This window comes from Liolophura sinensis, chromosome 9 (assembly GCF_032854445.1).
Source record: "Liolophura sinensis isolate JHLJ2023 chromosome 9, CUHK_Ljap_v2, whole genome shotgun sequence".
Lineage (NCBI taxonomy): Eukaryota > Metazoa > Mollusca > Polyplacophora > Chitonida > Chitonidae > Liolophura > Liolophura sinensis.
In genome coordinates this window covers 25,714,876-25,729,998 of record NC_088303.1, presented here as the reverse complement: position 1 = coordinate 25,729,998, position 15,123 = coordinate 25,714,876, and the positions used below count along the sequence as shown (strand labels likewise).

Here is a 15,123-nt window from a genome sequence, read left to right as displayed (position 1 = left end):
AACAGATACCAAACATTCCCATTTCTGTAAGGAAAACGGGAATAGATTGATATTCTACATAAGACACAAATTGCTAAAACTGTGTGGTATAATTTGATGCCATAATTGGTTTACTGCTTCTATCATTAAGAAGTTTGACACGTTCATACCATGTAATGAGTAAATAATGGGGATCTGAAAGGCGGAGGGCAAAACAACTTATCTCATCTCATGACAAGAGTTCACTCATGGACTGAACGTAAATTTCAATCTTGTTTACATTTGCGCTAGGATGAAGGTTAACTCCGTGACCCGGTCTGGTGTTCGGCATCCTGGGAGGCGATCAGCTTTCAGATGACCTTACTCTTCACATCAGAACAAAAGTTCATAGAAAACCAGTTGTATAGTTAAAATGAAACATTTAACATTTATGTTCTTATGATTGTGTATTTTTTTGTGAGAAACAATATCACATGTAGAGCTTCGCAAAATGTCTACTCCTAATTAAGTACGCTGCGATGTATTAATGTTATTCAGAGTTCTTTTTCCTGAAGTCTACTGACTCAGCAGGCAAAACATCCAAGACAGCAATTCCGAAGTCATACACTTCTGCAAAGATATCCAGATTTCGCGAGAAAACATCGAGGTGTCCGTTGACGTGTATGTCAACGGCCCAAGGTTGACTGATCCACAGTCAAAATAAATTGTGGAGAGCTACAAACAGCAGATAGTGTCTGAGCTTCACCATCTGCGCACGTCTAGCAAACCAATAACAGACAAGGGCGTGGAGTCTTCTCAAGGTGTAGGAGAAGAGCAAGAAATAGGATCACCTCTTCAGGATGCCGAGGATGAACTTAGCAATTCTCTCGATAACGAGCTTTACACGTTAATGCCTCTATAGTAAACTTTCTCGATAGATCTCTTAGGTCCGTTGTGACGACGCAATGGTCGACAGGCTGTATGTAAGTTTCAGCAAGGCAGAAATTCTTGTAAATTATCATTCACTAATGTGAAAAACCATTTCTATCTATATATAGGCTCATGCAGAAATAATTTCAGGTCTGTTTCTTGAATAGTCCGGAATCGTTGGCCACGAAGGCCATTTTCAGTAGGTTACCGACACAGCTTGACGTTGTGGTCACGTAATTCGAACAATACGACCTCCGAGCTGAGCGAACTCGGTCGCGTTCTTCTTCAGTGAGCTCGTTGATATCGAATCAATGACCTAAAAACAGCTGATATTGTACATTATCATTTCTTAGTAGTTTGAGACGCGATTTATTTAGTAAGCGTTCTTGATGGGTGTCCATGCAGTAGTTTATGATGAAAGTGTATGTTCAGTTTACCCGCCCCTTGTATCCGACTCCTGTGAAATCCTGTCTATATACTTAGCCGGTCTGTCATTCTGGCCTCGTTTCCATGCTAATGTTTTGTTCTGTAAACTGCATTCCGTTCACTTTTCTTATGTATCTCCATGGAGGATCTTTCCGAAATTTTAGTACCATGGGTCCACACTAATTTATCAAGGTGCTGAAACAATCTAAACGTTGGAACGTCTTATATGGATGGCCAAAATTAAGTTCTATCCAAGCTTAGATCTACCCATGTCATGCTTGTGTATGTGAGATTGTTATGAGTGTTGTACATCTTTATTAAGGTGTATCTTTATAAAGGTATACCAATATGCACATGATATACACCTATTCGCATGGAAGACATTATGTTTTACTTAGGTCCAGTTATATACCCTGCCCATGTACGTGTGTCTTTTGTAGATTCATAATGACGGATATTTTCATGGTTATGGGTTTTTTTGTTTCTTGTTTTGCTTTTGAATGGTTTAGTCTAATTTGGTATAGGTCACAATCAGTGTAGTTATAGTATATGGGGATGCATTATGTATCATTATAATCCATCAGGTGAATTGTGGAGTCAGCCTAATGGTTTTCATTTATACTTGTAAGTCCTGTGTATTATAATAGAAGACTGCCTTTGTGTATGGAAAATACATGGAATGGAAGTAACAACTCAACTGATTGGTCGTACCAAATTATTTTCATCGTCTGGATGTACCAGCTGTACCACTGGACCAGTTTTATTTATACAAAAGTGTTAAGAACATGTACAAACAGATATTTCGTTGAAGTTTTCGTCAGGGTTGGTACATTTAGTGTAGCTATTATGGATATAATTTGTTGAACATATACACCAATGGCTTGGCGCACCCCATTTAATAGAATGGAGCTCGTCGCCATAAAACTACAGCCATCATCATCATCAGTCTGCAAAGAGATTCATACATTTGCATTCTCTTCACGCCCTAGAATATCAACCATATACTACACAGCAATGACAGGACATCTTTGATTCAGATGGTTCGGATCTGTATGATGGTGTTCAGTGCCGTGTGGGCTGTTTCATGTCAGCACTTGTAGACGCCGTATGGTGCAGTGCAGTCTAGAACCATGCAGTACTACATATTGCTGAGCCGTGTCACATCTGCTCACTTCTGTTGCTGTGAGATAAGAGTTTCTTGTTGAATACTGCACTACATTATAAGAAAATATTCAAACCTGCTCTCACTCTGATACATTGATTTGGTTTTAAACCGAACACTTTCCTTAACTTGAAATACTTTATACAAATATAATCATGCTAATTCCAACATGGTGACAGTGGTGGAGGTTTGAAAACATTCAGAATGCTAGGTTAAGCCTTCTACGGTTTAAGAAATTTAACAGTTTATATAAGGAGACAGTGCAGTAATGTACCATTATCTTACGTCAAACAACACTTCTTTTGTGTATATAAGGCATTTTATGTTTAAAGTCTTTTAATCTAACATTATGTACCTTCCATGTAGTCATTACTGGATTTAATAGTTTTAAGGTGTGGGCAATCACATTTTACAATATTTAACACGATTTATCAGCTTAACACTTAAAGAGAGTGTTGACATTCTGACACTTGCGTTTATATCGCAAGGATGTGTCTGTGCAAGTGTAAATTCTTTCCTTATCTATGCAGTTTTAATGGCGGTAACCAGGAAGAGCACGTTGTCAACAACACAAGGAACTGTGGTATATTTGACGTCTTATCGTAGGATTAGCTAAGAGCCGTTTGGTGTGGCGTCTCGAAAAGGTAATCCAACGTATAAGATTATCTAAAAGTAAGAGGTAATAGTGGGTACTGGAGCTGAAGTTTACTAGGCCTTCAAACAACCGTCCTCCGGAAAATGGCGTCTTTTTCAGCTAGAATGGAATGGTAATAATTACCTGCATCATGGAGCTTAAAGTTTTGCTAACGTTTATTTGCCTGTCTGTTTGTCTTTGCCTGTCTGTTAATCTTTCACGGTCTTTGCTTGTATAATCTTTCAGCTACACTAACATTTATAACATACGATAAGTATCAGTCTAATCAAAAGTGCGGACACAGACAAGTCTGACTATAGTCTGTCAGGGACTTTACTCAAAACAAGGCTGTACGGATTTGGCTGGGGTGTTGTGTACATGTTGGACTCCATTAAAGAAGAAGACCATCGACTTTCGACTGTGTTTCAGTTGTTTCATGAACATAACACCAATGCCCACTTAAATCGGTTTCAGTATAAGCGATTAATTACTTAATCCTAAAATGGAAGTGACGCATGTGGTGCGTGTAGGCAGTACAACAACACATTACTATGATGTCGGCATGCATTCACGGTCTGGTGATATAATTTATAATTTATAACCTGGTAGTGTTTTGATTGTTTATTTGCCAACGGTTGGATAGATATCGAGGCTCTTCAAATGAGTTTTATTAGACATACATTGGTTTGAAACAACGGGTCAGGCAGCATTTGACTTGCTGACTGTTTACATTCATACTGTAGACCTTTTGGTCTGTGGCACGGTATTTTATGCTAGGCTGTATTTCATTACTGTGGGAAGCCAACACTTCGGTTTCAGGTCTATCCGTTAACATGCACAGCGAGAGCATTCGTTCGTCATCTTGTAAACTGAAGTGACAAACCCATGCCCAGAGTTTTTTCAAGTTTGTGCTTCAGTAGTGGTGAATGGGGTGGTTACAGCTTGATTTTAGCTACTCGAACTTATGGTAGGAAATGTTATACGATATTTAGAAATTTATATATACATTTGTAAAATATAAAGGTTTTTATATATATTATCACCCACCTTTTGGAAATCTCGCTCCCACTGCATGCGCCCTATAATTTTATATTTTTTCATCTGATCCGAATTGTGGGGAAATTCATAATTTAAGTACAAAATATCTCAGCAAATAGACTACCCGTGCATCAGTCATTCAAAAAAAAAAAAAAAAAAAAAAAACAATAATAGAACATCGACAAAATATCACTGTTTTATGGAGATAGTCAGATAATAGGTCTAGTGCTTGTTCATTTATTCATCTGCATGTCCAATTTACTAAAAATAATATATAGACTTGTGCCAAAACAAAAAGGTTTATCCATAATAAGTAAATGTTTGCTATACACCAAAGTCAAAAACATGTATACGTGAAGCCAGGTTGGTTGATCTTTGTTTGCATTAAATAAGCAAATGTGTAGTAATAGTAAGCCCTATACGACACACGTGAAATGTTTTTGAGCAGGATGTAATCTATAGGTCAAAGCAAATTTACATAATGGTGTAACTGATGAAAATCAGGTATGACTGTGTACAGCTTCACTGATGTTGGATAATTTCTATACGACTGGCAGATATCATGCGATTTGGTTTAATAGGAGTTAACTATATTTCGTTGAAATACCGTTTGTTAAAATAACCGATACTAAGTGCCTACATGTACCTTTTCAAGTGACATACAAAAAAGCTGTGCGTCTAGTAGCCTATATATTGAGCACCGTAAATCATATAGGTTTTCTGCGTGCAACATAATCAGCCGTCATAAAACAGTACAATGTACAAGATCGTAGCTTTCTTTACCTGTAGGCCTATGTACAGATCGGTTACATATTATGGACAGGATGTGAATTTGGCAGGTAGGTTTATGTAAATAATTAATCAACTGTCAGTCAACTGATGGACGTACTTGTAAGTACATGCTCGCTATGTGAGACGCATATATATTTTAGCAAATGACTACAACAGAACTCTGCCTTATCGCCAGACTTTGTGCTGGCATGAGTATATTATGTTGTTGTTATACTGCCTATATGCAGCACATGCGTCACTTCCCTTTTAGGGTTAAGTAATTACTCGTTAAAACTGATTTAATTGGGCGCCGGTTTTATGTTTATGACAAAGCATCTAGAAACAACTGAAACCCAGTCGAAATTCGTTGGTCTTGTCCTTCAGTTTCGATGGAGAGCCGGACGGGTTTATCACTATCGACTAATAGGACAGAAATGCTGATTAAACTGCGAAATTTTTTACATTTGGCTGTGGCGGAAGTTTTATTATATAACAGTAGGGTTTGTCTTTTTAGTTAAGTTAACACATCAAATACGATACAGTTATAACCAGCGGTGGCTCCCGACATGGGCTGACGGCAGGGGGCAGGAGAAGGACTTCCGACCCTCCTCCTGCTTTACAAGCTCAACAATTTTTTTACCTACATAACCTGATACTAAACTTACCTAAACTAAAAGAAAGCTAAACCCCTACTGGTAATTTTGTTAGAACATTTCCTTGGTCTCGCGTAAATGTTAAAACAATGTTGTTCCATAGCTCTTCCCTTGAACATTATACTTCAGATAGAGTAATCTGTTTTTATACGTTGCCAGCATAAAAAAATAAGAACTGTGCTTAGAGCAGAAGACTGTTCTATAGCCGATCGATATGCAGTATCATGGCTAGGCCTTAATGTATTGCTAAGAGTATGTCTTTGTTACTGTAATTTGTACATGTATACTGTTCATTGGCATTTGTTTATTATGTCGTATGATCTGGCGCAATGTAGGGCCGTAACGCAGACGACACGAGACAAATTATTTAGATGGCATAGGACTTTTAACGGAAGATGGCGGACAACCAATCTCAATACAACGTATGCAATGATATCACATCATACTTCCGGACAGAGTATTTCTCCCTGAATTAAAACGCCATTGAGAGTTGTCTCCCCTGAATCGCTACAATCACTAGCGGGTTTATGTACACCCGCTCGAACATTGACTAAATTAAAGTCACATTGTTACACACGTAACTACACTGAGCTCTTTGGGTTACTTGTATCATGGAATACAAATGCATCAAAAACTATGAACTCTGCCATACTAGTGTAGCATTATATCTCAGACTAATTCCAACAAGGATTTAACGCTCTTGGGAATTATTCTTCCAAAAATATCTTCAAAGCTAACCGCATTATATCAGTTTTTATTGATCAGCTAGGAATTACAACACAACAAGAACTAAATGGCGTGTTACCGAGGGGCAGATGGCCTCTGAATCTTACCTGTAACACAGACGAGACGAGACAAATTGTTTAGATGGCATAGGACTTTTAATGGAAGATGGCGGACAACCAATCTCATCCTCCCGATCAACCAATCAGAACGATCGTTTCACTCAGCGTCAACCCACATGCTGGGGATTCCCCTCCTGTGTAACAACCAAGAGTTATGTCCCTTAGAACAACATTGCTAATTACCTACGATCCGCTACACGTACACTGTTTCATGGGACAGGTTTCTTGCGCCAGGACATGTTCTTAGGAATGTTTACAAGGTTAGATTGTAATATTTCGCAGAAATAACCTGCCAGAAATGAAATCCATGATGATAACGAACTTAAGCAGTCTACATGTACCTAGTCTTGGGATGTGTATTGTAAAATGAACTACAAAGTACACTATTATCTTTTAAAAATTGTGACAACACCCGAGGCAATGAGTTCTTGCCGTTGAAACTGACCTGATGGAGTTTGGAATTATGAATTAGAAAAAAGTGCTCTAATTTCATTTTCTGAGCCAGAATATGTATTTTCCACATGTTCTTGTGTAGAAATTATGTTGTTAAGTGTCACTGACTAAAGGCAATTTTGATAGCGAGTATGACGGATTTTACAGATTAGTTGAACAGATTAGACAGGTAGTTGAATATAGTCGACTGATTAAAGAAACAGACTAAAGTCACTGGTGGCGCTTGCTTCACAGTTACTAGGACACACATTACTAGATATGGGTTCAAACCCCGCCTTGGATGGACAGGACGTTTGTAGATTCTCCTGCTATCAGTGCTTGTGGGGCCTTGGTGAGAGTAAGCGATCGACGACTCTGGTGTGGCTGTTAGCGCAGTCTAAAATTAGCTCAAGATATTTTGTCTTCCTCCAATGTGATGTGTATCACATGTGGTAAAGTTAGTCAATAACTTACCGAAGCTGCTAATAATCGGCCTGGGGTAAATAAATCAGCAAGCCTATAACAAAGGTATAAATTCTTATGACCAAATCGAACAATGATACTGATTGCTTTGTGTACGGCTATCTCCGCTGGACAAAAATCTACCAATGCGGAGATTTTTGTTTTCTCAGAAGGCAGTGTTTCACTGTTAAGCCTGCAATCTGCTGCTACTTATAATTGCTCTAAAAGACGCACATGGCTTATATGTAACCGTATTTCACAGGTTACTTTATTTGTATCGGTATTTCTCAGGTTACTTTATTAGTATTTCACCGGTCGCGTGCTCTGGTTTTACTCTCTGTGCTGTGCGTCTGCTCAACGGAGATACATGTATATATAGTATTATCGACAATGTATATATACTGTGTTTTAAAGTCTATTTCTTCTAGAGAGTCGCCTATATTCAGCTGTCAGTAAAACCAGTCATACTCGCTACCAGAATTGCCTTTAGTCAGTGTCACCTAACAACCCATGCAAGCTCTACACAGGGATATGTTTGAAGTTCATATTCTTGCTAGGAAAATGAAGTTAGAATACTTTTTCTTATTCATAATGCTTCATTAAGTCCATAAGTTCGGTTTCGACGGCAAGAACCAAATACCTCGGGTGACGTCATAGTTATTCAAAAACTAGTAGCGGAGGACGGAGTTAATACTTTACTAATAATTAGTTGGAATTCAGGAAGTGATTCACACAAATCGCGCCTCTTTTCTGTCGTTCCTGTCGCCAGGCTGTACAATAATACAACATTTGTGCTGATTGGTTACACGATGGTTGACGAACCAATCAAGGAACACAACACATACTGGCTACTGACTTTCAAGACATACATGTAGCTGTTCAGTTCAATTATCTGGAAATGTGTTAGTTCATGGGGACAGTCATCATGAAATCCAGGGTGATGTAAGACAATTACATCTTGATTTGTTTCCAAAAAGTCCCCATTATTGCCGTATTTGTTTTTAGCCTTATGTTCAAGCATTTTTCAAGTGTAGTTAAAAAAACCTGTCACAACACTTGTCCTATTGACAAGTAATTAGCTGCATTCTCAGTGATTTGTATTGCAGTTTTTATTATCATGAAGCAGGTGGCATAAGACACATTTTGATATATGACATGCTTGCCATCATTTCCACATCACGATATACACTGAATGAGTTCAGTTTGTGGCTCTTCCAGGACACCTGAATAACTAACTACTACGTTAGGTCTGAAGTGAATTTTCTGCTATGCTCAAAAGTTGCTTCAGGATTGAGTTTCTTTCAGTTTTGGAATTTAGCAACCTATCGATGGGGTCTAAACTGGACCCCTATGAATTCTGTGAGTCATAAACGGAATAAAGTAAAGTAGGGTGTAAAGTCAGATGTTATTTACTTACCCCTTTTCCCAAAAACCATGTTTTCTGTACTTTCTTTAAACTGACTTAAATGATCGGACATACAAAGTATATGACATGAATGGTTTCCTGGTTTCCAGTGTTACTTATTGCCTTGAATATCACAAATTCACTGTACAATGACAGTGATAGGTAACTGGTGGAATGCAGTAGCAAACTTAAAACGACAGACCCCCGATTCTTTTGCTAACGCCTGCCTAGCTGCGCTTGGAATTCCCCTGAGAATAACCCATCATGCAGGAGTTTCAAGCACTGTGGAGAGCCGTGTGATTCAGTCCCAATTTCGTTTTCCGTATACATATACTTCCTTATAGTTCTTTAGTAAGTTGTGTCAAGTTAAACGTCGTTTTGGGAATTGGCCTTGTGATTACTGACCTGGGACGTCCGTCTTTTTTGATGCATAGATTGCATTATATTTAGATGGCTTCTCCATGCAGAAGAACGTAAAGTTGTGCAGATAATGAAAATACAAATATAAATTATTATGAACATAGGTATTTGTATTAATTTTGTTTTATCTCCAATTAAGTTCCAGCCCTGGCCCTATGGTGAAATACACGGTCAGAAACCAGTTGAAAAATCCAAAATTTGTGCTGACACAGAATGTACCCCTTCTGGAAGGAGAAGTCTTCCAGAGAATCATGGAGAAGGCTGCTACAGAGGATCCACGCTTTAGGTAGTGTACAAGCCGCATGTATATACTTGTGATCCAACAAGCTCACGCCGACACTTACACGTATGCACGCAAGTCTTCTAGGTGGGTAACCAGCTCTGATCCACATCAGTGAATGGGGTAATATACGCAGCAAAAGGTTAAATGTATACCACATGAATCTGTAAGGGGGCTCCTTGTATGATTCTCCCTTTCCATGCCAGATGCCGATTCCACAAAGCCATTTCTGACTGTTTCAAAATTTTAAATATGATTTTAGAGGCTTTTTTTTAGGACATAGTAACTGAAAGTTTGACCACCTCATAAATGTTGTCTTAAGATATACGGGCCAAAATTTCAACTTCCAGTGCCAAAAACTAAGAATTGTGAAGAGATTTTAAATATTGACTTAAGTCAGATACTTAATCGACCCCTGATTCCTCCGCTGTGAATTTCCATACTTTTATTTCAACAGTCTTACAAGACTTCAAATCAACTTCAAAGTCGACACTTCTTTACAGCTAGGCACTTTTTAGCGCTGAATCTGGTAGACAAAACAAAACAGTAATTTTGATGGCCAAACATTCACGATGGTTTTCCATTGTTTGACTGTTGAAACTCATCACCCAAAGTCATGTTCTAAGACTGAATGCACAACGCATTACAGTTGTGGCGTTGTTTTGGTACTAAACAGACAAGTATTAGTCGCAATAAATTTCAGACAGGCCGCAGTATGGTCAACAATTTTCTGCTAACATGTACTTATAAGGTAAAAAGATGCAAAACTGAACCCATCACACCACTTACCGTCCGTAAAGGTTTCTCATCGTCCAAAAGCAGCTCCAAAATGTCTGGCACAGCCTTACACAGAAAGTCGTCCATCATGGCGACGCTTCCGCTACTAACAGTGACAACGTAGCATGTATACTTTTCAACTTATTTTTTCTTATTCTCCAGGTTCACCGCGTATTACTGTGGAGAGGATTTGGGTTATCAGATCATGACCATCAACAATCTGACAGCCGACTACGAACGTGACCGAACATGGTGGTCATTTCTACAGGCCCCGGACACCCTGTTGGATAAGGGTGAGTTTCTGGAAGAGAGGCCGCGTTGAAAAGTTGTTATCAAACTATCTTAAGCACAAATGCAGTAAATGACCTAAATTTTTGTTAATGACTAACTTGAACATTTTGCCTGAGTCTGGTCGACCTTAGAAAGGTTTTTTCCAGGTGTGTGAAAAAGAGACGATATAATGGAAAAAATTTGGCTGAAAGTAATATTTTATATGTTTTATTTGCCTCTACAGCCTCCTTTTTTTTGGCGAAGTTTTAGGTCATTTACCATAAAATTTAATGATTGTCCTGTGGTGTGTGTATGCTGAACTTGAGTTAAACCTGCAGATGGTATAGATGACATGTCGTCACCTCTAGTCCTTCCTGGAGTTCAAATAATTTTCTTTCTTTATTTCTTTATTTGCTACATAATATTTTCTTCGTCGGAGTTTTGGTGAAGTGAACATTTCGTCCATTTCCAGGGTCACCTGAGAGAAACCTTCTTAGAAATCCCCAGCAGAGTTAGCGACTGAAAAAATCGTGCAGACTATACCCTAGATGATTTTCATTTATTTATTCGGTTCATGCACCCCAAAACTTTTCACCTATAAGATGGCAGTCGGTTTTTTATGGCTGGGGCAAAGCGGAATTATTGGTGTAAACCACCGCCCATCACCAGGTACCTGCCCCATGTCATCACTTAATGCCACAGCCAATGAAGCAAAAGCTGGATTGGAAGACGCGACCTCATTGGTCAAGTCTGGTTCTCGGGGCTTGATTTGACCAATCGGCAGCCGAGAGAAAACCTTGCCCGCGGGCTACATAACCACACCCACATTGCTAAGTCCGACACAGAATGCATCACAGTAGCTGGCACAGTTAGCTTATAAGAAGTATCCGATACTATTTCTCCCTAACCATTCAATATGGAGTCATTGAATTGATAATATCCTTCACGTTGCCACCAAAGTGTACAGGAGGAAATATGTGCGAATAACAAATATTCTTGATGTACATTGCTCTATAACAGCCGAACAGGTCTCCAAAAACGTTCCTTTTACGTGTGTAGAATTGATGTTAATCTCAAATTATGTGGCTGCTGGCTCAAACACAGATAATTAACGTAGCGGTTGGCGTGAGTAAGTGTGAACAATGAATGGTAGGTATTACTCCAAATCTGCACCATGTCCACAAGACAAAGCGGCCATTTTGTTATATTATTGGAATATTGGTTAAATGTTATTTGGAGTGTCCAGATGAGAGATTCGTCAATTTGATATTGTTAAAGTGTCAAATAAAGGATTAGTGTGATCCCTTTTAAATTGTCCATGAAATTTGCTATTTGTAAAATCTTCAGTTATCTGCTTTCCCAGTCTGACTTCAACGTGAACAGTGAACCGTGAACCACATGCAACCGGCCCTTCAGGGCCGATGAAGATGACACTTCAGTCACGTGAGTTAGCAAATGTCTCATTTATGTTTTGGAAGATCCACAAAGTATTTTATCATCTACATAGCGGGGTGTGCTGCGATGACTGAGGAGACCAAAATGGCCCTGATGTCGTGATGCCTTTATTGATGCACCGTTGACTGTTGGATTAAAGTGAAATAGAACTGATTTCTGAATCCTGACTTTTCACTTCTACTGCCAGCTTTATCAATGCTTCTAATTCAGGTTAACCCTTATTCCTCAACCTTGTCGCATATGAAAGAGCAGCTTCCAGTGCAATTCACAACAACATTGGTTAGATTGGCCAATTTCAGGGTTTTACAAAATGTATAATTTTATCAGTGAACACAGAAAAATGCCTTCAGAATATGCTTGATTAAACACCATGCAAACATACCAAAAGTTTGCAGAATTATAGTATATATCTCTATGTCCTGGCGTCTTTATTCCCGTGAATCTAACTCACCATTCCCATGACCGCTCGCCTTTCTGTATTTCAGGTGTGAGCCTTCTCCGAGACATCACAGTTTCTATATTGCAGGTGTGATCACTTACAGGCCTTCTCCGGGAGATCACAGTTTCAATATTTCAGGTGTGAGTACTTACAGGCCTTCTCTGGGAGATCACAGTTTCAATATTTCAGGTGTGAGTACTTACAGGCCTTCTCTGGGAGATCACAGTTTCAATATTTCAGGTGTGAGTACTTACAGGCCTTCTCTGGGAGATCACAGTTTCAATATTTCAGGTGTGAGTACTTACAGGCCTTCTCCGGGAGATCACAGTTTCTATAATGCAGGTGTGATCACTTACAGGCCTTCTCCGGGAGATCACAGTTTCAATATTTCAGGTGTGAGTACTTACAGGCCTTCTCTGGGAGATCACAGTTTCAATATTTCAGGTGTGAGTACTTACAGGCCTTCTCCGGGAGATCACAGTTTCAATATTTCAGGTGTGATCACTTACAGGCCTTCTCCGGGAGATCACAGTTTCAATATTTCAGGTGTGAGTACTTACAGGCCTTCTCTGGGAGATCACAGTTTCAATATTTCAGGTGTGATCACTTACTGGCCTTCTCTGGGAGATAACAGTTTCTATAATGCAGGTGTGATCACTTACAGGCCTTCTCCGGGAGATCACAGTTTCAATATTTCAGGTGTGAGTACTTACAGGCCTTCTCTGGGAGATCACAGTTTCAATATTTCAGGTGTGAGTACTTACAGGCCTTCTCTGGGAGATCACAGTTTCAATATTTCAGGTGTGATCACTTACAGGCCTTCTCTGGGAGATCACAGTTTCAATATTTCAGGTGTGAGTACTTACAGGCCTTCTCTGGGAGATCACAGTTTCAATATTTCAGGTGTGATCACTTACAGGCCTTCTCCGGGAGATCACAGTTTCAATATTTCAGGTGTGAGTACTTACAGGCCTTCTCCGGGAGATCACAGTTTCAATATTTCAGGTGTGATCACTTACAGGCCTTCTCCGGGAGATCACAGTTTCAATATTTCAGGTGTGAGTACTTACAGGCCTTCTCTGGGAGATCATCGTTTTTATATTTCAGGTGTGAGCTATTACCAGCCTTCTGCAGGAGAGCATCTTATTTTGGACTTTACCCAGGGTGGAAGCATTGTTGCCGATGACTTTCACGGAGTGTAAATGAAGCATCAGGGAATACCGTTTGCTAGTTTTGAAATATTCGGTATTCGAGGTAAACTGCTTAACATAATAAAAGTAATTTATTCTGATATTAAATCATGTGTATAGCTAAGCTGACACTCTTAATTGTTTACACGATCTAAAACAAGGTAAAATTTAATAAATAAGGCTTTTTTTCTATCCCTTTGTTATTGGAAGAAAGTTAAATATCCCCAACAACAGATGCTGTTCTTTAGCTTAGTATATTATCCACATATTTCTCTTTCCAAACGATAATTTTCCAAAATTAGCGTGTGCAGTATTTGATATTATTATTAATTCAGTCTTTTAATTTGATTAAATATCGGGTGATCGTGCCGGCCTGCAGATGAATCTATCCACATGAAATTTTCTAAACAGTTGTTACATGCTGTTTACATGTATTTATGGGTAGCATACCAAATATCGTGGAAATAGATGGATGGCTGTAATAAAATACTGAATCAAAATTCTTGAGAGTGAAGACGACTTCATATTAGTAAAGACAAAGAAAACACTAAAATGAAGTATATACACCAGATAAAAAACCATTAAACAGTGCTCAGGAAAACAGATTTTTTTCCAGAATTTTTCCAAGCTTTTAAAATGGTTTTGAAACGTCAGATTCTATAGTGATCTGTAGTGACGTCACCCCCATATTTACATTCATAGATCTATATGTGTATGCGCATTGAATGATCAAATCTTACAGTACTCGTGTGTTAATTGACAAAACCCTGGTGTGACGTCACTGGTCCCAGTATGGTCAGAAGACTCACTGTAGACTCCAAAGATTCAAAACATTTAAATAAGTTGAAAAAATACTGAAAAGTAAATCGAACTAAGTTTATGTACATTGATTAATGGTCTTTCATCTGACGTATACTTGACGTTTGTGTTTCTTTCCGTTTGATATATGCGAAAAGAAATTAAAAATGACAATGTTGTTAAAAACTGTACTTATTGTTGTTAAAAGCTGTACTTATTAAAATGGTTTTGGAGAAGTGTGTGGAGTCCTATGCACAAAGATGATTTTTTTTCTCTCTGTTGGTTAGCGCGCTAGCGCAGCGTAATGACCCAGGAGCCTCCCACCAATGCGGCCGCTGTGAGTTCAAGTCCAGCTCATGCTGGCTTCCTCTCCGGCCGTAAGTCGGAAGGTCTGCCAGCAACCTGCGGATAGTCGTGGGTTTCCCCCGGTGCTCTGCCCGGTTTCCACCCACCATAATGCTGGCCGCCGTCGTATAAGTGAAATATTCTTGAGTACGGCGTAAAACACCAATCAAATAAATAAATAAATAAATGATTAAATGATTAAATGATTTTTTTTTGTCTATATTCTGTCAAAGGGTTAAAGATTGCCTATCGCAACAGTGATTAACCTAAATATTTAGGTACAAATTCAGTCGACCTCTTCTGTGGCCTAATGGCCTCGAGTTCAGGAGACAATAGATCAAACCAAGGTCCGGTCATAGGCTACAGAGTATTTCAAAACTGGTTCTTGTTGCTGCCTCGCTTGGTGATCATCACTGAGAGGCAAGAGCAAGGA

The 15,123-nt window shown here is 38.9% G+C and overlaps 1 protein-coding gene across 2 annotated transcripts; it reads left to right on the top strand.

The window, feature by feature from the left end:
- The first annotated feature begins 3,007 nt into the window (after positions 1-3,007).
- LOC135475394 (uncharacterized) lies at positions 3,008-14,603 on the top strand. Of its 2 annotated transcripts, none has more exons than XM_064755269.1 (4): positions 3,008-3,120; positions 9,276-9,422; positions 10,356-10,486; positions 13,465-14,603. In XM_064755269.1, the coding sequence occupies exons 2-4, from the start codon at positions 9,292-9,294 to the stop codon at positions 13,557-13,559; spliced, it is 357 nt and encodes a 118-aa protein (XP_064611339.1). In that variant the 5' UTR covers positions 3,008-3,120; positions 9,276-9,291; the 3' UTR covers positions 13,560-14,603. The 2 variants fall into 2 exon arrangements, with proteins under 2 accessions (XP_064611339.1, XP_064611337.1); XM_064755267.1 differs by having other exon boundaries at positions 3,073-3,243; positions 13,465-14,602.
- Positions 14,604-15,123: the final 520 nt, after the last annotated feature.

Coding starts and splice junctions, on each gene's coding strand:
- LOC135475394 (XM_064755267.1), top strand. CDS start 3,215: ATGGCGTCTTTTTCAGCTAGAATGGAATG. Junction 3,244..9,275: donor TTTTCAGCTAGAATGGAATG/GTAATAATTACC, acceptor TCTCCAATTAAG/TTCCAGCCCTGGCCCTATGG. Junction 9,423..10,355: donor ACAGAGGATCCACGCTTTAG/GTAGTGTACAAG, acceptor CTTATTCTCCAG/GTTCACCGCGTATTACTGTG.